Below are 26,995 nucleotides of genomic sequence, written 5' to 3'. Positions count from 1 at the left end.
GTTTCTAGTTACTTTTACTTTATTTGCGTCTATAGAAATGTGGTCATTATAAAATATTTAGTGCTACTGGTGACACAGAGTTGCCACATTACGTGTGGATTACGATCCCATCACAAACTATATAAATGCACAGAAGTGCCAAGCCCTAAAAAAACTATATAATGATTCTAGAAATGGCCCATGTTAAAAAATCAATCTATATAGAACAATGGGTAAGTATCGAAATACGTTGGTATTGTGTAGGGAAATAGTAAAAGTAACAAGGGTTTTATTACGATATTACGTACATTGATGATAAGTCTTGATGATATTTCCATAGATAACATTACCTTGTTGCTAGTTGTATGTAATCTTCAATAGTGTTGTGCCGTTGTCGGAAATTAAAATTACTTATCGATTTTTAAAAGTTACAATGAAACAATTTCGTTTCCTTAAATTTAAAACGCAAAATTATAATGTTTATGTAGTTTAAAATGTTTATCACTATATAAGTACATGGTATTTTAAAGTGTTTCCGTACGCATAATATTTTGCAACTTGGATCGTAAACGACTCAATTTAGAATTTTTCAGAGAGGAATCACCTGTTTACATTGCCTATGGTATGGGCGCCTAATTTAAATACATTTTTTTTATAAACTACATTTATAAATTCCCTATTAAATAAAATAACACTACAATAAAACAAAACAGAACCATAAAACAAAAAAATACGTAATAATAAAACTATAGTAAAATTCGAATACCTGGTTGCGGTGCGCGCAGTAACTACGGCACAATGGTCCAATCCATTGTGCCGTAGTTACTGTATCTTCAAACAAATATCAGATCTACGGCTAAGATAATAAGATCCACATCGTTTATTTTATTAGAACTTTAAATTATTATTACTTTCTCTCTATAATATTAAGATGAATTAAATTAAGCAAATAATACAGCAATTTTTTTACAAGTTTTATTACACATCTGTTTGAGTAAATATTAAAAAAAAACTAATTTCAGTCGAACGCTCCTGTGCGTTTACTTATATAGACGATACTACAGACCTAATTTATACTTTTTACAATTATAATTATTTCTAAGGCACTATAGGCTACTAAATATCTAATTTTATACTGTGGGGTGAAATTAAATTATAATAATTCTAAATATAACTCTAAGATTAATGTAGACATTAGCATGCTTATTTCAGGCAAGTCATAATATAATAATTTATTGCAATCTTCATTAGGTTGTGTTACATAGTAAATTTGTACGTAACTGTGAAAATACATTTAAACATACAGATATAACTGAACTAGTATAGAATTATACTGAATTTTAGGTTACATATCTTCTCAGGGTGCATAATTTTCCATTTATTAAAAACATATTTGTGTTAAGCTGCAAATTCCTGAGAATCATTTACCAAAAACACATGAACTATATAATTCAATTTCACCCCTTAATGAGTTTCACACCAAATATGATGAGAAAACAGAAGTCGGTGGGTACCAGTCTTTAATAATATTAATTTTGACAGTCTTTTATTATATGTTTTGTTTATAAATTTCTGAATTATAACTTAAGCCTCTTCTATGTATTGTATCACGGTGCATAATAACAGTGGTGCCGTGTGATCTTTGCCCGCCTGGGAATTAGCTGCCCCTCTATTTTAATTATTTCTTAAAAATAGTATTAGGTAAATTAATTAGTAAATTAATACACCTCAATTTTTGTCACATAATAAACAATAATATATTTTTGGTAATTTTTTTCAAAACAGTTTTATTTTTTATTTCAAGTTAATGTATCTCCGGTATAACGCCCTGGTCTATGGGCCCTGCATGCCCCACGCTACACCACTGCTAAGTAACAAAAAGGAGGTTAAAGTCATCGTTAACCAAGGATAATAATTATTAATATTATTTTAATATGTGATTTAAAGCCTCTGTACTTAATTTGTCTGTCTCTATACTTTGTTTTTAAGGTGATAATGAAATATCTCTTGAATCAAGTCAATTTCGTAAAGTTCTAGTCATCATCAACCATCTATAATTACTCTACAATACAGTGAAATTATGTTACACACAGTATAACAATAATATGAATCCATCACTATATTCTGTTTAGTTTCATTTAAATCTGTTTGTTCATTCCTTGAAATAGTAAAATTTAATTAAAGAGTACACTTCGCAATATACAAAAAAATATTGCAAAGAGAATTCTAATATGTCAGGAATTGTGTAACATACATGCATAAAACATATTCGAATTGATAACCTCCTTTCTGGACTTAAATATAAAGTAATCATAGTATAAATTATTTTGCAAACATTTCACAAAATTCCACAAACAATTGCAGACAGAGTATTGTTAAGTTATTTTTTAGTTACCACTTATTTTCGAGGTCAGATTATTTCGAATTATAAAAATATAACCATGGACGTACCCAGGGAGAAAAGAGGCAAGAGAGGGCAGTCGACCCATTTCCTGAAAATTGTATGCATTATGCATTAAATTTAGAAAAAACATGTAGAGGCTTAAAAATATGACTTGCCTCTGCACTTCCCTTATGGCCAAGCACAACATCTAGGTACGCCCATGAGTACAATGAATTCGCTTAATTATAAAAAAATCAGTCTATAATACAGTCCATATGAAATTCTATCTATTTTGCATAGTCAGTAAAATAAAGTTTATACTTAAAAAAAAAATTATGCACATTTATGACAGTTATGAAATAACAATTATGTTTTTATTTTTTATTGTATGATTTTACATATGCAATAAGTGCAATATAGTTTAGGTTTTTCAGTTCATAGACATGTTAAAGTGTATTTACATTTTTTAACAAAATTCAGAAACTATGTAATTAGAATAAAATAAAACTGGTTTAGGAATGTTCACAGGCATCAGTTCTACTACATTTGAAGTAGTTAATTTACTTTCAAATTTCGAGGCCCCACATCAGAGCAGATGCAAAAGAGATAGGTACTATTTTTAACAATTATTTTATTTACATTATTTTGGGCGATTCAAAATTATTCTACACTTTGTTACAATTAGTTCCAGTTGAACTAATTACTAGTTAAGAAACAATTTTATGTATATAGGATATAACACTGTAACAGATGGACGGACAAAACGATAAAGCCCCAACACAAAGGGTCCGTTTTACTTTGAAGAAACGTCTATAATACTTTAAAGCATGCTTCGGGAAGTGCGTACGTAAATTTTTGTCTGACTGCACATTATATTTATCACATTAGACAAATTAACAAAATCGACGCAGATTGTAGATTTCATATATTTTATATGATAATTCATGCGGTCATTTCTAATGGCTATTATTCAATAATATACACTAAAACAAAAATGACACGAGACAAATCGGCCCAGCCGATAATACAGGAATGGTCGATACCATTAATATATAAATTGATTACAATTGCATATGTTATGGTAAAATATATTTTTACATTACATATAGTACATTTAAAATACACAGTATAATTATGGATCGAACCAAGACTTTCTCAAAATATAAGTGTTCACTTATAGTTAATTTAGGTGGAAGCTGTCCCCTTCTACCAGTACCTGGTTATATCCGTATCGTAAATTATTCATAGAGGTGGAATTCTATACCTTTATTTATTAACCTAGATAAGGTGGGATCGGCAGTATAGAATAATTTCCAATGTAAATTTATTTAAATAATTATATTTTGACCACTTAAAGCTAATAAAAAAGAGATCTTAGAAATGTATACTGAATAACTATACTATGTATTATGTGATATTTGTGCGCATGCGATTCGCTACAGATTTAATTGGTCGATCTGTAGTGTTTCAATGAACAGATAACAAAATTAAATGTAGTAATTAAAGTAGGCCGTGAGAGGTGATATCCAGTGTTACGGTTTCAGGATTAAGTTCAGATTAGACAAATCAAAACCTAATGATAGTATTACATTCAAGCTAAACAACTTTCCCGAATGATAATAGCCTAAATATTAAAATAGGCTTTCAGCCTTACCATGGCGAGTTTATTCAATTTATACAATACCGTGACCGAGAGTTTAGTATTTATATTATTCCATTAGTTTGATTTAATATAAAAGTTTTCAAACTATATATTTTAAACATGTTCAGTTCATGAATATTTTGGTTTCAAGTTTTGCCTAAAACTAAATTATGGCAAATACCATGGGGCCTTATGTTATTTAAAAATAAATAAAAAAAATGAGGTTCGCCACTAAGAAAAAATAAATCAATACTTTAATAACTACAATTAGCAATTTTAGTTGAGTACAGTACAAATTACAGATTGAAAGACGGCCTTTATATGAATAATGTGAAATTACTTACAAATAAAACAAATTCTAACAGAAGTACAAATTCATACAAAATTCTCACCATCACAGGTGAGAATTTTTAAGTTCAATCTCTTAAATCCTAAATAAACTATTGTTACAATTCCGTTGTTAATCCGCAATGGTTATTACCAAATATATATAAAAAACAAAATACATATTGGGAGGCACCGAATAGAAGCTTTTCTCTGAATGTAAAAAACACAAAACAGACATAAAATATTAACTAATAATTGAACAAAATACTCTTAACTGCAAGCTGATACAGGCTATATCTCTATGTACAACAATGGAAATCGTTTATTAAAGTACAATAAGCAATATTAACTTTATTTAGGAACTTTAATACATATCAAGTGATCAAAACTGAACTTAGGACTTGGTATCATTTGTCTATTTCTTGTTTCAAACATTCAGAGCTCATTCCTAACTACACATCCACCGATTCTGTTCTGTTCTTGAGGCATAAGGCGAGAAGAGAATCAGTTGGCTATGCGACTGGTAAATACCTTCATGTATTTATATTAACTATATATTTACACATAACTAAATTATTACACAGTGTAAATGAAGATCAGAAAGTGTATAACAATCTGAAATCCAACATGACAATAAGTCGTAATAAAAATATACAGATAACAAGCTGCACAGTTGCGTGATTTATTTAATACACTCACTAAAAAGGTAGGTATGCATAAGTACTCCTCCTCAACTCAATAGTTGATCATACAATCATGATAATGGAAAAAATTTAGCTTAATCATGACTTTGAATTATATAATTAAAATTTAAAGACATCATTAAGATGACAATCTTATAAAGGATTCTATTTTGTATATAATTTTTCTACATATGCGACTTGGTGGTCATTATTCAGTTTACTTATACACTATTGTTGGATTACTACTGTTATACACATTACAGTGTAAGAAACTCACGCATTTTCCTCTATAACCAAGCTATTGGAGTCTGCAGAATCATTTATATCAGAATCACATTCTTGATCTTGATCTGTGGAATGTTGGAAATCTGTCAAATTGGGACTATCCTCTTCATCAGACCCGCTATTCAGTCTTGTACTCGTATTCATACCTGATGATAAACTTCTAATGTAATTTTCCATATTTACAGCCAATGCAGTCATTATATGGTTTTCTATACTAACTATATTATTGGTATCATATACTGTGTCATTAGGATGACTTTCTTGTGTTACACCACTTTGCAATAGATTTGCTAGTATTGGGTTAGCTTTCAACATTTCCTGTTTCACATCCCCATTGGTGTTTAAGTTTTCTTTCTCACTTGCACTCGTACTTACTAACTTATCCATATTTTTTGCGTGTATCCGTCTGTGTAATATAAATACATCAGGATCTTTAAAGCACTTCAAACATTCAGTGCATTTGTAAGAGTTGCTCTCAAATTTTGTTTCTAATTTGTTATCAGGTGGAATATTATCAACTGTTTGTGTGTTTAGAATTTGCTCAATGGCAGATGATTTCGAGGACGTCGATTCATCTGTATTTCCTTGAACACCTGAAAATTTTGATAATAATAATCACTAATAAGAATTTTCCAAGTTTTCTATTTAATAAGATATGAAATGTAAATATATATATACAAATCCTATCCTGACTACTCAGTGGTCCATCGTCGTGTTTTTGTTGTCATATATAGACGTGTTATCTTGTTATCTATACTGCACAGCTTACAATGAGTCTTTTTACAATATAATTTCTTCAGTGATGATCTCTAATGTGATAACTGAAGTCACTTTCAATATGGATGGATATCGATCCAAACATTTAGATACAGGAATGACTTTGCCGGTATCTAATTACAAATTTTGATTATATGACCATCATACCCCACCATATGCCAGTAGGTTTTATAGAGTCACGACCAATAGACTTCAATATGCAGGGCGTTCATAATTCTGCATTAAATAATCTCGGTTCGTACCGAATTTTAATAACACTCATCAATAGAATGCGGTGTGTGGGGTGGTAGCTGAATTAAGATGTACAGCATCAATATAATTTTTCTATATACTAAATTCTAAATCCAAATAATATAAATATATATTACAATACAATAAAATTTATAAAAAAAAAGGATGTGGAGGACTGCCATTCATTCAGATGATTATAATGGTATTTTAGTTCCTGGCAGGTAGTGTGATGGTGAAATTCAGCAGCTGATAATAATCTGAACAATACAGAACTGTCTTTGAGATATATAAATGCACATGTCCATGATGCTGTTCATGTATATAGATGATGGTTACAGTTTACCTTCAGGATGGCTATCAGCTTCTCTGCTATTCCAATTACTTAAAAAAATCATTACAGTAAAAATATTGTTACATCCACACATGTTATTCATAAAACTGAATAAGCCTTAGCTTAAATTCCAGTAAGGGATAAAAATTTATAGACATGATGTCTGACATTACTGATTTTGAATTTTAAAAAGAATATACATTACCATTACAAGTACTCATGTTGTAATTATCTGTGGTAGAAGCAGCCTGAAGTGCGAGCATCGTCTGCACATAGATGGCTTGTGCCATCTGTTGATGAATCTGTAACATAAAATATATATCTATAGGTTATAGGAAGAACACTGGCTGCCAGAGCTTAAGAATGAACAATTTCAGCATTCTCTGCGGGAGTCCTATGTACTGTAGTAGATGTGGTAAACTTGGGACTTCTATATAATAAATATACTTCTATATATAGTATTATTTAGAAGACCCAACTATAAATTATTTAGATGTACTCAATGTTGTAAATATTATTACTGTTGTAGACTGTACAAAGTGGTTTGTTTTACTCACTATCTCAACTATTTCAGTGTACAAGTACCTCAGTAAAAGGTGTCTCAATGAAAGGTGAGATAAGGTAGTAAATATTACAGGATAGGAAGATATGACATTATAGGCACCATGGGTGCAACATGATGGTTACCAATTACTGTCAGGTGGGCCATCGGCTTTTTTGCATTCCTTTCCATTTGCATTATTTAAAATCATGGCACATAAGCCATAAAATTTGTCATTTACACTTTTTAGCTATTATTGTTATACATATTATATCTGTAGATTAATTATATGGAATATAATAATATGAAATACAAACTACTTTTTTCAAAAATTATTATTTTAAGAGGAGACAATTGGCACTAAACCTATTGCCTTGAGAAGATATGTGTTCACTCAACTTATTTCTATACATTTTAGAGAAAATTCTCTTCACCTGACTGTCTAATACATTTGTTGGTAGACTGTTAGATATCCATGAACCAGAGGATCTAGTCCTTTGGCAGGGCACAGGCGATTCTGATGGTAGGTTTTGTGATGGGATTGCATCTTTACGTAATGTTCTCCATTGACCTGAAAATCAGTAGGGAATAATTATAAACAAACGGTTCAATCAACAGAATCCAATGGTGACAGATTACTGAAAAAATTACTGTAATACATGAGCACTATATATTTTATTGCTGTTAAATATAAATGTTCCATATATTATTATAAATTACTCTTTTAACATTGGAGTAGTATTAAAAGATTTTTTACAAGAATTAGAATATATAATATATATATATATAATATTTTAATACTAAGTAGAAAGCTAAATGTTAAAGTACCATCTGGTTCTACAGGCAATCAGTAATCTGTGAAACATATTTCATTAAACACTATGAAAGATTTCATGTAGGCTTAACAAGGCACATAATTTATTGATTAAAAATACATGTTAAGATTTATATTTTAGCGGTACTGTCAAAAAAATATTTTTTGTATATAAAAATCAAACGTGCAGATACAAAGACAACATTTTAATTATACCTTTATTCTTTCCCACACTTGTGATTGTATAGTCTTCTGGTTTAAAGTGCAAACTGCACACTTTCGAGTATTTTGTGTACGGCTTGCCTCTTTTTAGTATTTCGTTCCATAATTTAGCTAATGTTTCGTCTCTTGGGAACTGATGAAAAGATACATTTTTAGCTTTTCCAGCCATAGAAGTGCACCGGGGCACAGTGCAATAATAAGGCATTTTGATAACTCCAAAGAGGATACTGTACACTAAATTAACATAATTATGTATTTTCCTTTCGTTGATTTGATTGACTACACACAAGAATCACAAAAACAAACAAAACTTCGCGCAATAAATACCAAGCGGCGACATGATACATAAATAAATATAAAACACCATATCAAAATAAAAAATGCTTGTTATAGTAGCCGTCACAGATTAAATAAATTTTGTTTATTTGTTGCCATTACAATTATTTCTTGTCTATGGCACCCAGAGTTTACATGATTATAAATAATATTTAAATTTAAGTTCGGATACGATTAGACGTTTAATATTATTGTCTTTGTAATTATTATTTATAAATTAACAAAAATAGCTTATAACAAAGACTTTTAGAAAATATAAAATTTTTGGTGTAATATATTATTAAAATATAAAATAAAATAGAACGTAGATTATTGCATAATATTTCTAAGAACCACATGTTAACGTTTAGTCGCACTCATCCTCACTTGTTATTATTATCTTGACAGTGACATGAACATTGATAAAAGTGGTTTATCATAAAATTTATCTGTCTGAAAAAAAAGAGAACATGATAACAGCTATTTTGTGCAACTTGTTTAACAATAACTTTGCGTCACTTAAATAATATCCCGTTCCGACAAGCAGATTTGGATTGTCTATGGTATCGTGGCCATTTTTCTGAAAAAAGTGGGAAGTGGGGAAGGGAAAAAAGGTGATACATGTCAAATTTTTCAAGGCTGTTCTGTGATGATTCCATTTTTTTACCAACGTGATAACATTTGCGTTTATTAATTGTTATTTTTATGCGCACACGACGCCAGACTATATTGTGTATTGATGTGAAATAACATTCCTGTGGTGGCTGTCGGCACAGCGAACTTTAGTGTTTGTTAACAAAGGTTTTTTGGTGACAAGATGGGTTATTATTGCACAGTGCCTCAATGTACTTCGCTCGCCGGCAAGACTAAGAACGTGAAATTCCACCGATTCCCCCGAGACGTGACAATGGCTGACAAATGGAACTTGATTTTGAAACGCGGCAAACCGTACACGAAGTATTCAAAAGTTTGCAGTCTTCATTTCACTCAGTCTGACTACAACGTCACTACAATGGGTAAGACTAAAGGTATTTGGGTTTTTCCATGTCTGGTTAGCTCTGCATGAGAATCGCCCTAATGACTCATGTCACACGAGTTTATTTTGTATCATCACAAATTTTGTTATAAAACTTATATTAGATCGTTTCAGTCTTGGGTAATTCACAAAACATCATTGTAGTACTCCTGGCCTTGTAATTTACTTTGTAGTGTTTGGCAACAAAAACATGTCAGCACAACTTGACAACTAACATGTTTAGTCATGTGTGTACATACAGATATATTGTTTCTAATTTGGATCACTGCAAATTTTCTACAAACTCATAACTCTAAACTTACATTACATGTGTTAAAACAAAAGTTTTCTTAATTGTTAATATATTATTCATTAAGGAGGTCAAATGAATAATACCCCAATATTGATTGGCATGCTTGAACATAGACTGCAATATCAGTTTATTTATATTAGAACAGAAGATTAGCACTGATTTATTTTCAGTTCATCATATATTGGAAATTATTACATAAACTTGTAACAATTTCCAATTTATTAAATTAAATATAAAAACAATTTATTATATCAAACATTAATGTATAGGATTTTGAAGAAAAAGTAACATTGGATACTACTTGTAACAAAAAATACAATTGATAGGTTGTAGCCGTTAAAAGGAAAACAACATGAGTTTTCCCGAGATACATTTGGTTTTATCCATGAGTCAGTAAGAATACCATAATGCATTGTTTACTCCGATTATGTGTATTATCCCAGTTCTATAACTATTGAAATATAATTTTGACCGCAAACATACTCGTGTTAAGTATTATGACAATGGCATATGCACAGTTTCCTGAACTGTAATATTACATTGATTATAATGCTTATTGATAATTATAAAAAATAAACTTAATAATAGAATGCTTATTAATTGATTATAAGTTATATTACATATAATATAATATTAAATTCAGGTTTGATCATTATCTTCTTAGCCCACATTTATATGTATATTGTTGGATACAGGCATGGTGTCCATACACCTTGTGCTTTCTCTGTACCCTACTCAGGCAGAAATAACTGCTCCATTGTGGGAGGGGATTGTCAGTAATGGAGACTAATGATCCCATTGCTAGCAATATACCAAGTCAGATTGACTTTCTTATGGTCTCTGAAAACCATTGTGGTTAGTTCCTAGTGAACCTGATCTCTACTGATATCTCCACAGTGTATACCATTAGCAAAAACTAATGGCTAATTAATTATCTTCCTTTAAAAAAATGGTGCTTGGAGAAGAAAGGTTTTTAAAGGGTTTTTAGGAATGGTGATTAGTAACCCCATCAGTCAGTTTAGCATCATGAGGTTACTGTCAGGTACTCACAATCTTCCTGGAAACGATTCTAGTTAGTTCCTGAGTCCACTGGTGCCCCATCAGTGCATGCCATTAGTATTGGAGGGAGCATCATTCAATCTTTATCCATTAAAAAAAGCTTTTACTTTTACTTTGAGTTACACATTATTTTTTGTTTTCATTAGGATGTTTCTGTCTATGAGTCATCTCATTGGTTAAATGGTTTGAAACTGTATACTTTTTAGGAAGGAATATTTAGTTGTAGTATTTTAGACTAGTAGAGTGGATTTCTGTTTGATTAGCTGTTGTTGACATATTCATTTGAAAAATGAACAATACATGTGCATCAGATTGGAAGAAATTTATTCATTATTTATCTATTTTATAAATTAATTTGAGATGAATGTTGTTCATATAAAATATGTATACTGGTTTATTGCCCAAATATAGTTGATGACACATACTGTCTTATCTTTCTGGTGCATGTAAATCTGAAAGAGAAGCCATTAATGTTGCAGTGTTATCTGCCAGGGACTATGTATGTATGTAGTACAATGAGTGACATCACATTTAATAAACATATATAATTTTATAAAGTTATATTTAAAAAATATATATTCTTACACTTGCACAAATATAACCAGTCCCATAGTTATTAAGGACAGTTTTAAGTAATTAGGATATCCTACCTGATAAAATTCTTATTTAAGGGAGCAATATTGTGAAGAAGCATTTGTTGTAAATAATGTGAAATATCTTTACTTAAAAAATATTTATAGTACAAAAATTACATACAAAGCAATGGTGCTTGTAGGTACACCATGTGGCTTTTTTAGTAGATAATATCCCACACACTCCCTTGTCACATTTCCGGTGGAGAACGGTTTCTAAAATGTTCAACCCTATTCTTGCTATAGGTAATGCAAACAACCGTCTTGGCAAGCAGCAACGGCCTTACCCATTGCGAGGCTCCAGGCTTCGCGAGGCCTTTTGTCCTATGTAAAAAGTATGTAATGCGAACGATAATGCAGTTTTTTTTTAATATATTTTAGTGTCGATAATTTTGTTAATTTGCAATTAAATGCCTAAATCGGGAAGTTTTTGCAACTTGCCAGTCGGTAAAATGTGTAACTGCTTGTTTAAAATTTGCTTTGGTTGTTACGCGAGGCCCCTGCAAAAGCGAGGCCACGGGCGATTGTCCTTTTCGCCACCCCCTAATGCCGCTACTGTTGCCAAGTCTTGGATAGGGTCATTAGATTTATTATTTCATGATAAATTTAACTATTATTATAACCGTTGAATATTTTTGTACCTTCCAATTCTCGCGGTACGTACCGATTTTTGAGCCTAATTAGATCTGCCTCGCAGGCTATACTGCGCCTATGCCCAGTCTCAGTTTTCGGGGATTACGTACTCGACCACGAGTAATTTTAATGTCTTTGATGACCTTTTTTAGGTAGCAAAAACAGGAACATTTAATTCCTGATGCTTATACTTACTTAATTTTTTGTGTATGTATCTTTAGAAAGAAGAGTCCCGTTTTATCTGAAAAAAAATTAGGCTTCGTAACTCCGATCATTTATGTAAAAAGTGTAAAGTTATAAGATAATCAAAGGAAATAAATTGACATAATCTATTTATTAATGAATCATTCATAAAAAAAATAATATAACTCAGCACATTTGAATACTCAATATTTAGGTTCTGTCATTCATTCGGAATTCAGATTCAGCACAAAACGAATGAGCTATAAACATGCCTGTTGCTTTTTTAAATAAATGTTGTTCGATTTTTTTTTGTCTGTGTGTGAATACAAAATTGTAAAAAACAACAATGAGAAGAGTAAATAAATGGTTACTAGAGTAACAAAATAAATAAGTTATATTGATTAGGCCAGAACAAACCATATAAGAAGCACCCGTTCACGAGTGTAACGAATGAACCAGCCACCATTGCCCTTACCCATAATTTACGCCGTTCGAGAATTTCAGAATTGAAGGAATTATTATTTACTTATTGAACTTTACTGCAATTGTTTACTTTAAGGCAAAAATACCGGCATTGTTTTTTTAACCGACGCCATTTTGTATCATCAACATGCAGCCTGCGTGTTGCAAACAAAAAAACGCGCAATTGGCGCTGCTGGCGGTAAGTAAACAAAAGAAACTGTTTTACGATATGTCCTAATAAGTTATATTTTTTTAAAATGTTGACAACTTCTTAAAGTTTTCGCGCTTTTTAATTTTTTAACACAAAATCTTGACATAGTTCAAAATTATTAGGACATATCGTAAAATAGTTTGTTTATTTACCGCTAGCGTCACAAATAGCGCGTTTTTTCAATTTCGCTTACATTCGATGTAATTGTCGATATGATTAGATTGAATTGCTTTTTTTACGTATAAAAACACTAAAAACTATGCCGGATTGTTCGTTGCAAATATAAATTATAAACAAAACTACATTTAACTTTTAGGGGATGTCAAAATTTTAATAAGTTTTTTAAGTTTCCGTAACCATAAATGTTATTATAAATAATTCGGTCAAGTATAGATTCCCTATAGATTGTTGTAAATACATAGTTCTCTCATCAGAATGAGAGAACTATGCGGCTAAAATAATGCACACAAATTTTTTCAGAAAAAATCTGTGTGCATTATTTTAGCCGCCAAGCATCTTCTTTTTAAACATAAACATATCTTACAAAGTACAGGTACGGATGTATGACATTTTACGGTGGACTAAAATACCAATGCATAGGCGCCACAAAATGACGTTGTGCTCGTGGTACTGTTTATATATGTAGGCGACAGTTGCCACTTAGCATCTGGTGGGCCATCAGCTTGTTTACCATGCCAATTACAGAAAACCTCCCTCGGGGTAGAAGTCTGATTAGCATTATCATATTCGATTAATAGTACGCTTTCTAACCAATGGGTTTTTCATTGTTAATTTTAATTCCTGTTCGGAACATGAGGCCCTTCCTCATGTTGATATCAAATGCAAATTAAATAAGATATTTCCACGCGTAAAATATTTAAACGGTTTTCCCCACGTTTGGTTCAATTATTTTTTAAGCATCTTTCCTTAAAATATTTTACGCGATGAGATGAGAGCAAATAAAATCAACTTAGTCAATCAGGTATCAGGTTCTTATATTACAGTAGTTCGAGTAATGTCCGGTCGCTGATGTGGAGTGGAAGCGATTGAAAGAATGCTCTGACTCTTATAAACCAGATGATTTTCATAAAACAATATATGGCCTGCAATAATGGTGTATAGAATGTTTTACGTAGGCATGACGAAATCTATACTAATATTATAAAGAGTAAAGATTTGAATGTGTGCATTAAATAGGCTTCGAAAATACGGGGCAATGTGAAAAATTCTTTTACAATTAAAATCATATTCGAAAATCAGATTCGCATAAAAGTTCGTATGAGTATAATATCCAAAAATTACTTATATCGCATACGCTGCGGAAATGATTGGAAACAGGGCAAAGTGATGACAGTTTTATAGAGGACATCAATATTTGCAGTAACTATTTTTTTATGTTAAAATATACAATAGTAATGCGGGGTATATTCATATTATAATTAGTAAAGATTTCATTGCTTGTTTGTTTGCATTGAATCGGCTTCTAAACTAATGAGTTCATTTGAAAAAATATAATTCAACGTCATAACTTAAGTAACTAACATAACTTTATGTAATAACAAAAAAAAAACTGGATAAATATAAATATTATGAATAATATGTTATGAGGATTTGTGTACAGGAGCATAATATTAGCGAAATATGAAACCTTGAATAAAACTTAATTGAGGCCTGTCACACTACTTTGATGACTTGATGGGTGAAAGATGAAGGTAGTGTAACATAAATATATGATTACCGTTCTGGTTGTCAAACCTTTGTTCCCTTGTGTTATTATACCATTAGAATCCTACATTGTCAAATAAAACAAAAAAAAATATATAATAATAAAATTCAAAGTTTTTTCATAATATACTGTTTTTGAGTAACAGCCGTAAAACGAGGGATGTACCTATATATGTGAATATGTAGAAATTTATATTTTTTAAGCGAATCCGTTAGTAGACGATAAAGACCATTGAAGAGGAAAATATATGAGGCCTTATACATAGTCTAAACTATATCTTAATTGAATAAATGCTCTATCTCTGAAACCTCAATGCCGGTATGAAATTAATTATAAATAGTAAAGAAATAGGGCGATAGAGAATTGTCAGTAGCTATGTCCTAGTATCGCCAATGCTTGCAACTTGTAACCAAGAATTTGCCCTAGAAAACATTGTGGCTAAGTTCTGATGAATTCGCCAAGATATGCTAATTGATTGTTTATCCTAATACTGTGACATGGGTGCTCAGCACCATATGACACCTGACGTTGCTGCTCAGCGCTTTGTAGGGCCAGGAGCAAAATCCCTTTATTATAAAAATTTTCATAGATAGTTAGTTACTCCTTCAGCTTTGATTTCTGAGTAATAACAGAAGACAATATAGAAAATAATATAGAATAGATATTATAGATATATTAGGATATAAATACCTATTTATTTCCACTCCACAATATACAGGAACTCCACAGTCATTATCCCTAGTTCGTTGATTCACGTGTTTAACTTTCCATTACACTATTTGATTGAGGTAATACATAAATAGAAACACGGTAATGACAATGATGCTAAACATATAGTACAATTACATTACAATATTAAATGTTAGTTCTAACGAGCACCTTTAAATGAGGAGCAAATTGTGAAATTACTTTGACGCGTTCATATGTATTGTAGTCGCTGATTTCTGGTACAAATAATATAATTAGGTATCTCAAAATGAAGATATATAAAAAATACAACGAAAATCCTGTTACTATTTAAGATCCTGAATTACATTTGACTTATGAATAATCATGTTTACACATTGATTCATTTAAGGGAGATTTGCTACGTGAAAATATATAGAAATAATAAAATTCATGGATCCTACGGAAATTTAAGATATAGTGTGTAACCGTCTATTATAATTCACAATTTACCAGTTATTTTTATTGTTACTGTGATCCTAAACGCGAAATAACACTATTATACTTACATGTCTGTTTTCCTTATCACGTTTCCTGATCAGGTATACTGAGATGGTCGCATGCGCAGATTAACATGACGCATGTACACCGGATAGAAAAATGATGTACACTGTTTTTGTACATATTTACGTACATATAAAGATTTTACTAATTTTCAATCCTTACCCTGTAGCATCCATTATATCTTCTGGAACATTTTTGTGTTGTTACTGCGCTTAACACTTTATTTAAAACACTTTTTTTATACTATTATGGTGGCAAACAATCATCCATCTGATAAATCAGGTAAATGGTTACCGTAGCCTATGGACGGCCTAAAACACCAGGGGTGTTACGTGAATGTTGACTTACTTAAAAAACTTTAATATACCCTTCTTGAAACCCCATGCTATAGTCTCTTGGGAAAACTTCAGCAGGTAGTTCATACCATAATCTAAGTGTACGCGGGAGGAAGCACCTCTGAAACAGCACTGTCCGAGACTACTTAGGCTCTAGTATGTAGGGATGAATTCCCTGTCGATGGCGAGCGGTGCGATGATAAAACGCTTGGTAGTGTGTTTGTAAATTTCTAGTAACAAGCTAAATTAGTATCGGTATCGTGTTCCCTTAACCCAGCGGTCTTCAACGTTTTACAATACAAGGACCAAAAAAAAATTTATTCTGCTCAGCGGGCCGCACCATAGGTATTTTTATAAGGATATTTTTATAGGCAATGGTCAGGATGATAAAACAAGTAGATAAGTAGAAAAAAAAATTATTGACACATCAAATAAAAATCAATTTAATTCAATTGGTTAATGAGATATCTGACACTGTTTATTTTTAACCAGTTTATCAATATCTACTTTAATATTGCTGGTTGCAATCCTCAAACTATTCTCAAGGTGAACATCGGTGATTCTGGTCCTCATTTTGGATTTCACGTTTTTCATGCGTGAAAATAACTGCTCACATGTATATGTGGATCCAAAAAGTGATATAGTTTTAAGTGCATGATCTCTGATTTTGGGGAAATCTCTAATGGAGACGTATTTCGAATAGAAGTCAAGCAAATTAACATCAAATTTGTTTTTTAAGGTTGAATTGCACTGTAGCTCTATCAATTCCATTTGAAATTCTTCCGGAACTTCTTCAACCGAAACACTGAATGGACGAGCAAATAAATTCAGGTACTTTTCGTCTCTCCGAAAATCAAGGAATCGCGAATGGAATTGTGTATTCAGATCCTGAAGTGCAGAAATATATTCGAAATCTGGAATAATGAAAGATGAGGAAAATGCGTCATAATTTTTCTTTGGAACTGGCTGATCCATAGTTCGAGTTTTAATTCAAAAGCTTTTAAAATATCAAGTAATTCGTGAACTAAATTATTTTTTCCTTGTAATTTTTGATTCAAGTCATTGAGTTGTGATGTGATGTCGGTAAGAAAACCTAAATCGGCCAGCCATTCTTCATCGCTGAAATGCGGCACAGCTTTATCTTTACTTTGCATAAAATCGGCAATTTCTTTTCGCAAGTCAAAAACTCGTTTTAACATTTTACCTCAGCTCAGCCAACGAACATCGCAGAAATAAGTTATGTCACCGTATTCAGCATTGATCTCCTTTAAAAATTCCTGAAACAGCCTATGATTGAAGCCTCGAGATTTAATGAAGTTCACAGTTTTTACTACAATACTCATTACTTCTTTGATATTAACAGATTTTGCACACAAGTTTTCTTGATGAATGATGCAATGGTACTGTACAAAAGAAACATCAGGATTATTTTTCTTTACTAAAGCAACAAATCCTTCATTTTTTCCAACCATAGCCGGAGCGCCGTCCGTAGTAATCCCAGCCAAATTTGACATATTTAGTTTATATTCATTGGAACTAAAACAGCCATTTCTTCAGTGACAATAAAATTCCTGTCAATGCCGCGAATAAACACAGCCGACTGCGCGGTATCAGTTAAGTCTGTACTCTCGTCGAGTGCAACGGTAATAAACGAATTGTGAGGCACGTTCCGACAACATTCTTTCTATATCCCCTGCCAGGTCTTCTATCCTTCGAGCTACAGTAACACCAGACAAACTTATTTTGGAGTAAAGTGATTTCTGTAAGGGAAATAACACTTCTGCTGCATCCTCCAAACATTCTTTTATGAATTCACCGTCAGTAAATGGTTTTGACTTGCATGCAATTTTTTCTGAAATAATATAGCTTACTTTTACTACTGCCTCACTGTCTTCATTATGTTTGCGGAATGAATGCTGCTGGCGTTCAAGTTGTTTTTTCAGGGACTCCACCTTATCAATACGAAGTTGTCCTTGAAAGAGAGCAAACTTACTTGAATGTTTGGAATCGTAATGACGTTTGATATTATATTCCTTGGTTACAGCGACCGATTCATTGCATACGAGGCAAATCGGCTTTTCTCCAACACAAACAAATAAATATAAGTTCGTCCATTTTTCTTGAAATAATCGGCGCTCATCCGTAACTTTGCGTTTTCGACTAGTACTGGCTGCCATCTTAATCATTCGCACAACACAGGCTGTTCAACGCTCGGCACTTACTGACTAAAGAACAGTTTGCCATCGAATTTTGAAGATTCTGCTAAAAAAAAATTTAAAAATCTGACTAAATGGTCAACAACTGTCTACACGTGCAAGTAATTCCAATTTGTAAACAAAAGAACTAATTTCTTAGAACGTTTGTTTGTTTGTATGCATGATCCCGACAGGCGAGTTAATTACGGGCTATGATAATAAAGGGACAAAAGAACGACAACTTAAAGGTACTTTTTATTACTTAATTATTGTCGTTATCGAGAGTGGGCCTATGCTGATGGCAGGCCGCAGAAAACATATCGGAGGGCCGCGTGCGGCCCGCGGGCCGCGGGTTGAAGACCCTAGCCTTAACCGATGTAGAGGTTTAATTTTCTACCCACATTATTATAAATGATACGTACTGCCTTTGTTTCTTTTCGATAACAAGAAGTACAAAGGTCTAATTACATCCTATTACATCCATGTGGCTACCCTTGGAATATATCATAGCGATTTTCGGTACCACGGTCTTACGGAACTGAGTTTATTGTCAGCCTATCGTTTTCCACTAATGCCCCGTCTATCATTAGCACAGGCGGGAGTCCTATTCCATCATCGTCCATAATAAAATCTGTGCCTTTAGAAACACAAAACTCTTGCTATGTTTCATACTTAGTTTTTTGCATCCACTCCGTATTGCTTTTCTTTCTTATCTACTAATATAAAATGATTCACTCGATATACATTTCAGATTTGTTATCATTTTGTATGTACTTTATTATCTTAACTTTTATTTTGAGTTACTATTAAAATACTACTTGATGTTTCTACCCTTGATAAAAAGCAGAGCACATAATAAATTTAGCTTGAAAAACATAAAGTGATGTTTGAAATGGTCCAAAATTTTAAATAGAAAATAACTTTCCGTAATTTAACGAATTATGAAGATGATATATGAACTATATGCAATAAAAACTTATAATCATACCTTTCATCGAATGCAGTCCTGACCTTCTTTTGTGGTTAAAGCAATTAAATAGTTAACTAACAGTCTTAATTGTATGACAGACAGTTTTATTTTTATATATAAATATCCAACATTCATACAGAACTGTTATACAACTACTTTTTGTCCATTATTTAACTTTTGTGACTGTTATCAGCAATATTAATAAGCATACGTTATTGCATAATTGCTAATAATGTTATATTTAATTTTTTTACGATAATAAATAATAATTTTTATTCATCTAATGAGATACGTAGATCTTTATTATATGTCCATTGTTAACTGCTACAATAGGTTTGTATACAATGTTTATTTTTTATATAATTCCAACCATTATTTGATATTTTGGTTCCGAATTGAAGAATGAAAGGAAATATTATCCATAGATATTGCCATAAGTGTATAGTATATAAAATACGACTAAATTTTATTGATATATGTAGATAGTTGTTATCAGATTATTATGAAATTATTAATTATTACGTTGCGATTCCTTAAATTAGTAGCTTTTCTGACAGTAGTATAAAGTTGACAAGTAGAGAAAGAACAGATGTTGCTGGTATGTGCCTATAACTTAGCGGAACAAAGAACAAACCGTACGTGTAAAGTGTTAGAAATTGTCAACAAGAATTAGTTCTTTGAAAATGCTTTTATCATTTAATTAAAAATACAATTCCAGCAATTTGATTGTGAGAGATAAGAAAAATAAATATGTTACTAGTACAGGGGCTGACGTCCGAATTGCACTGATAAAACCGAAGTATTTTTTTAAAATGACGATTTTGATATTGTTGCGGTTTAACTAAATGTTCTCTACTCGCTTTAAGTCTATCGCAGAATTTGATTGCCGTCATGAAATCGGTCGTCGTTTATACTGCTCTAGGTTTTCTTTTATGTATTTCATAAAAGTACGCTATTGTAGTACCTAAAATATTTAGTAGTTATAGTGTGACATCAATCTCATACATTGCTAATCATCAAAAATTATAACAAAAGATAATGCCGCTTGTCTAATGGTATATTGTCGTGGGACAACTATAATATGATGGAACGAGGATGCAATCGGGATCATGCACGTATGTGTCAAATACATGGTAGTGTATGTTATGTTTTTTTATTGATTTAATGTATATTTATGTATAATAATTTAATAAAAATAGTAGCAATTAGCATTTTGCAATCGTTATTATAAGAGATTGTAAATAAATGGTTTGTGATTATGTATCATACTTTTAACATATGCAAATCTTTAGTTTTCGATTTATTTAAAATAAGAATCCTTCGTAACAGTTCCTGGTCAATTAAGACATCCTCATAATAACCAAGAATGATTTCTAGCGAGAACTGCATGGAGGTCTTCTTGACTAACCTGGAACCTAGCTCCGTTGTTGGTGGTAATGCCTACATTACCAACAATAGGACCAATAAATTGAAAATTCTAGAAATATTAGCAATAGTCATTGGCTCCCCCTGTTCCCAATAATATATATCTATGTGTACAAGGATTGGATATCTTAATTTCCTGCGCTGACTTGGACAATTGGTCACGAATTCAAATCAGACGAAGGACAGTTTGATGACGAAGGTCAAAGTTCTTCTTTGTGTCAGTAGCGTTCAATAAACGTCATTATAATGTTATAGATAACAGATCAATGATCACACGCACATGTCAACCGTGTCAATTTTTTTATACATGTAGCTACATGAATTTGAGATCGAATACCGTGTACCAAAGTATTATATTATGTATATAAACATGGGGAATGTTGTTAAGGAGTACAGCTGCATCAGAGGTTCCCAAAGTTGCACTGCAACCCACTAAACAAAAACATACAAATTAGGGCCTCGGTACCTGTAGGCTGCTAGAAACAATAAGACGATAATCTATTTTACTTGCTCAGCTTATCTGCTGCATTAAAGGCATGGTTAATAAACTAGTGGATGGTGAACTACAGTTTATAAAAGACTATACTGTAGTGAAGATCCCGTGGAATTAATATTTTTAGTGTACCAAATGATACACATAAAAAGGATGGACGAGTGGAAAAGGTTCTTAGGGTTCTACCCTTGTGCAGATGCGGTGTACTCTGTTTGTCTGTCTTTTATTGCTCTGTAATTATAAATAAAACACTGAAAATTCGACTTCAAACTTAGAATATAATTATATGCATCTGGCTCGGTCTTATTGAGTAATAATTGTTATTATCTCAACATTGTATAACGAACAAGCTGAAGATATGTGAGGAAACAAAATTGTAATTTACTTTGCATACTGCAGACGGATGTAGTAGATTTTTTCATAAGCGTAAACGAGCAATTGTAAATGCTCTTTGCGCAATCGAAGTTCCGTACTGTATTAATTACATTTGCTAAATCGCTTGTATAAGTACAATACTAATATTTAAACCTACAGATATAGGGCTTCGATATGTGTATTTTATGCCATTCGGCATTGATGTGTTATTCTATGATGAGATTAGAATATAAATAATGTTTATTCAAATAAACTTAATATAAGCACTTTTGAATAGTCACATTTTTTATTCTATCGCTCTTTCGAAATGCAGACTCATCACAATAAGAACGAACAAGAAACTTGTGTGTTGCTCTTTTAAATAAATGTTCTAAGTGTACAAAGTAGAAAATGATATAAACATATTATTACTTCCTCTGAAACTAAGTTGCCTTTTCAACTAAGTCTGTCTAAGGTGCTGACAAAATCTTGTTAGTTAAAAATATTTATGTATGTATATATTATTTATATTTTTAAACCTACAGGTTTCAGATGGTCATAGAATATTTAATCATAGAAAATTATTACAGTGTTTCAGAGATTGTCTTCGCATATTTTCTACAATGTATTTTACTTAAAAAAATATAAACTTTTATGTCAAAGTGCATACAAAACGTAGTATATTATGGAGTAAAGAAAATAATTAATGTTGGTTAAGAATTCATTACTTTTTGAAATGGTTAGAGTGTAACAAACAAGAACTTACGTTCGAAGTAAGAACTTCGTACTATTTGAAGTAGATTGATAACTTTACATGGACTATTCGCTAGGGGTTAAAATATTACGTCAATAAATTTCTATATTCGCCTAGTTATTCAGTTTAGTTCACTCTGCATAAATATAAATAACCGATAATGTTCCTATTTTCATTTTGAGGACGAATACGAATATTGAAATATTTAAATTTTATACAAGATGGCCATATGAGCTTTTACATAAAAATATACTGACGACCTCGGTGGTCTAGCGGTCTAGCATACCGCTTTACGACCGATGGTCGCGGGTTCGATTCCTCGCACGGCACAAACATTTGTATTCATGAGTATGATTGTTTGTATCGGTCTGGGTATTTTCTATGTATAATATGTATGTATTTACGAAAAAAAAAATTATCTATGTATTTGTATCAGTTGTCTAGGACCCATAACACAAGCTTTAGCTAGCTTAACTTGGGTCTAGATGGCGCTGTGTGAATTGTCCTGAGATTATTATTATTATTATTATAATTATTTGCTCGTAAATCGTAGGATTCTAATGGAATTCTTCCTAAAACTTTTATATATATTACCGGTTCAAATTAACCGGATATTTTTATGTGAATAGACTGTCGGTATATCTAATATTTGCGCTCATATCTTTTAGTATTCCGGTAATCGATATTGCATGGCGAGATTATATTATATCGATACTACCCTTTAACCGGTGGAGAATGGACCTTAAACTTCCTCGACCTCGACCTTGAACAGGAGGTTCTCCATTTTTTTTCTAAACGATTGATTCTAAACTGCTATATTTATATTGTATCGTTACAACACTTAACGATTTTTCAGGTTTATTTTTGCATCATGCAATCATGCATGTCGGCTAGGAACTTGTGGAGCGATTTTAATCTACGCCCTCCGTGATTGCAGAGGCGCGACAAAACTGGAATCATGAAAAGTATATGAAAATATGACTAAAATTGCATGACGCGGATTTTAAGGTTCATTCTCAAAATAGCAGCAAGTTTTACCATTAACGTTTGTTGTATGTATATATGTTACATTCATGGATTAAAATTTGTTGCACTCTGAAGTTATATAATAATTATACAAATTTACTGGGTTTCAGAAATTGTCGGGGTTCATAAGTGACTATGTTTACTATTGTTTTATTTGACTTAATTGATTAACTGGTTTTGAAACATTGTTTTTAAATAATTCATGATATTCATTAGGCTTTGGAAACATTAAAAGTTACAAATGTCAAAATTTAAACAGGAAGTACTAATTTTCTTTGCGATATGTATATAGATTTTCTGTCGGTTTTATTGCTAACACCGGGAACTATAAAATAAGCCTACGGGCCACATCATAATCAAAGATTATTCCGAAGAACTACTACCATTGTATTATTTATTGTTACTGTTAGGGGATTGCGCTTTTAAATAATGCGTATCTTTTATAGCAATCTGATTTCTGTCAGTTAGTAGAATAGTGTTTGTAAGTATACGTTTAGTTTTTTTTTTATTATCTATTAGTCCACGTTACATATCATTTCTATATGATTCATACGATTCCTTTTATGCCCCGCAAAAAAAAAAACATAAATTAATAATTATTATATGTTAAGGAAAATAAAATATGTCAGTGTGTTGTGATCGTACTATTGAATGATTATTTGAGTATATATTTAATTTTGTGAATAAATATTGAATCATCACAACATTGCCAGAGGATGATCTCTTAAAATTAGTACACCTCTGTCATGAAGTACCGATTTTGAATTATACAATTTGTAACCAACGTTATAAAGCAGGACTACAGCTTTATTTTATGACTTTGATATAGGTCTACAGTCGTCGTAGCTACTTCTGTCACACCTATTATAGCCGCAAAGCAGTTTTCTTTGTAATCTGAGTGTTAGTTTTATGGGTGTGATATGGCAGTAAAAATACAAGTTCGGAGGCATGATACCTCCGACCTTAGTCCTCTGGAATAGCAAAGCCATAGACATCACGTGATATGATGCCAGTGGACTGGCACCATATGACGTGATGTCATGGTCTATTCATATACACAGTTACCACTCATTATCAGATGGCTATTTCCGTTATATAAAAAAAAATATTTTCGTCAGTTAATAAATCTGAATTAGTCTTAATATAATTGTTTTTTCTTGTCTCTAATCGTCCTTACGCGCCAATATTGGACAAGAGTGTATGTATAAGTCGCTATATAAAAGTGAATTGCTACTCCAGACAGGAAATAATCGTATGAATGAACCTCTTCGATCAATCAAAATGACAATCATAACGATTCATCTTAAGATTCATGTGGGACATACACGTACCTGTGATATGATAAAACAATTTTCTGTTTAGTAAATTAAATGGAAATAAATCTGCCAAATGGTCTAGGTGATAAGAAGTTTAGAAGTTCACATACTCCAGGGGTTGGCCACATTCGACTCTTTGGATGTGAAGCTGCGGCTCTTTAGTTCCATACCCAAATCTTGATTATTAATTAAAAAAAGTTTCCGATAAAAAATGTTACCGACCCTCGACTCCACACCTTAAGCGGCTATAAGATACTAAAGACAGCCAGAAAATAACTATGGTTCAAGATCGCATCAGATACTTTGAGGGTTTTTTACAGTCTCAGGTTGTTTCTTCCTGAAATTGTATTAATATCATCAAACATATAGTTTGAATTTAAGATTGAAAATGACACATCGTTTCGTACGTTTATCACTATTTCCATGGAACTTCAGAATATAAGACTTCTTAGTTGTTACGCATAGGAGTTAATAAAAAAGCGGACGAAACATATGGGTTTAATACGGAAGTTAATTGATCTATCAATTATGAAAATGTATATGTCAAAAACTGTTCAGATGACCTTTTTAAAATCGAATAGAAAATTTTGTTATTGTTGCCGATTTAGGTGTGTACAGACAGACAAAATGTTCATAAATTTGGCTTTTTTAGATGATTTTATCAATTTGTTTAAATTTTCACGGCTCACGACTCGATATATCACAGAATACATAATCTAAAAGTCTACCAGATGTTTAGTCATGATAACGTGACAAACAGCATATATACAAATATATGACTGTACATTAGAAGTATTAATAAAAAATACTTTCCATTTCTACAGTTTTTACATTATACTCATCTAATATTTTTATTCAAACTTTCGCAATATAATGTGGAGTAAAAAAGATGGTATTTATTCTGTGCATTTGCACGCCCTTTTGCCCGTTCGATATATCCTCATTCCCGTACAAACAGACATTGAAATTGCAAAGGTCTGAACCCCCTAGTGGTGCCCTCGTACTTAAGTTGTATTCGTCAGTACACGTTTATAACAACTGTAAAATAGTTAAAAAAAATACAATTTGCACCAGTTAACCTTTGGGAAATATAGAAAGAGAGAGAGACGGCAGTTTACAATTAAGTAAACTTTTAAGTTAGTATTAAATCCTTCCACATACCAACTTCCTTTATTCATTTCCTAACAAAAGCGATACAAGAAGTGTTGTCATTAGACAGTCGTAGAAATATAAGGGTAATCCTATAGCAATGAATGAACATATATGTATTATATTCATAATATGCATTATACCAATGAATTAATGGAATTTGGGCAGGAAGATAATTATAATAGATTTATAAAATATATCTCCGTAAGAAATTAACGATGAAATGTTCAAATACAGACATTTGAATTTTTTCCTCTTTATTCAAGGCATATATTAGGTACCTACGTGGCATGCCATTTTTTTTTTACTTTTTTCATGGTTGTTTATATTACTATAATATTTACAATCTTCCGATATTTTGACGCAACTACAAATTACAAACGTCCGTCCGTCCGTACGTCAAAGTCACGAGTTGACTTGAGATGGCAATAGATGTAAACAATTATTACGAGTAGACAAATCTGACATAGCGTTCAAATATCTCATAAATGGTAATATTAACTTCAATGGGTTCTCTATTATAGAAATTGCATCCAAAGCTTCACTAACAGGCTCCTACCAGGTTTGGCTGGGCAATGAAAGACACACGAGCAGATTAGGTATGTGTTGAGGTACGTCGACAATGGAGCTCTTTAAAACTCGGGTAACAAGTTTTGGGAACTGCTCGGAGTTTCCCTCTCTACAACTCGATGGACAAGGTACCCGTATGGTGAATCCATGGATTGCTGAAGAAGTTTGTCTTCCTGTCTCTTTATATAATGTGTACAGTTTATATGATATGGTAAAATCTATGTCTGTAATTTAGCAGTTTAAACGCAAATGACCAAACAAGCAAACATCCTCACGTGAGACTCACATGTATCATATTATCTTGGCTATTTCTATTAAATGTAAAAAAAAGAAATGTTTTATACTATATAAAACATTTCTTTTTTTTACTTTTATACCTCGTAACATTTTTGATAAGAGTTTCACTGCCATTTA

At 31.8% G+C, this 26,995-nt stretch overlaps 2 protein-coding genes and 1 long non-coding RNA gene across 5 annotated transcripts in view; 1 reads left to right on the top strand and 2 right to left on the bottom strand.

Annotated features, from left to right (window-relative positions):
- Positions 1 to 3,989: 3,989 nt before the first annotated feature.
- Positions 3,990 to 8,605, bottom strand: LOC131853621 (uncharacterized). The gene is made up of 4 exons (XM_059204586.1): positions 8,210 to 8,605; positions 7,614 to 7,750; positions 6,844 to 6,940; positions 3,990 to 5,892 (listed from the first exon to the last, which is right to left on the bottom strand). The coding sequence occupies exons 1-4, from the start codon at positions 8,418 to 8,420 to the stop codon at positions 5,288 to 5,290; spliced, it is 1,050 nt and encodes a 349-aa protein (XP_059060569.1). The 5' UTR covers positions 8,421 to 8,605; the 3' UTR covers positions 3,990 to 5,287.
- A 479-nt stretch (positions 8,606 to 9,084) lies between these two features.
- The window catches only part of LOC131854141 (uncharacterized), a 30,844-nt gene continuing 12,933 nt past the window's right edge, over positions 9,085 to 26,995 (top strand). For 2 of the 3 annotated variants that reach the window (XM_059205279.1, XM_059205274.1), the window contains exon 1: positions 9,085 to 9,558. In XM_059205279.1, the coding sequence (XP_059061262.1) occupies positions 9,348 to 9,558 (211 nt within the window). In that variant the 5' untranslated portion in view covers positions 9,085 to 9,347. The remainder of the gene's footprint in view (positions 9,559 to 26,995) is intronic. The other variant, XM_059205287.1, reaches the window with a different exon arrangement.
- On the bottom strand, positions 11,285 to 12,974 carry LOC131854162 (uncharacterized). Its single transcript, XR_009358022.1, has 3 exons — positions 12,841 to 12,974; positions 12,378 to 12,423; positions 11,285 to 11,369 (listed from the first exon to the last, which is right to left on the bottom strand). It is a non-coding gene; the product is annotated as an uncharacterized LOC131854162 (long non-coding RNA).

Source organism: Achroia grisella, unplaced genomic scaffold (genome assembly GCF_030625045.1).
Source record: "Achroia grisella isolate CSIRO2021 unplaced genomic scaffold, CSIRO_AGI_Agris_v1 utg1186, whole genome shotgun sequence".
Classification (NCBI taxonomy): domain Eukaryota; kingdom Metazoa; phylum Arthropoda; class Insecta; order Lepidoptera; family Pyralidae; genus Achroia; species Achroia grisella.
Note: the sequence above shows the minus strand (reverse complement) of the source record. Positions and strands in the feature narration are given on the sequence as shown.

Coding starts and splice junctions, on each gene's coding strand:
- LOC131853621 (XM_059204586.1), bottom strand. CDS start 8,420: ATGCCTTATTATTGCACTGTGCCCCGGTGCACTTCTATGGCTGGAAAA. Junction 7,751..8,209: donor AAGTGTGGGAAAGAATAAAG/GTATAATTAAAA, acceptor ACTGATTTTCAG/GTCAATGGAGAACATTACGT. Junction 5,893..6,843: donor CAACATGAGTACTTGTAATG/GTAATGTATATT, acceptor CAAAATTTTCAG/GTGTTCAAGGAAATACAGAT.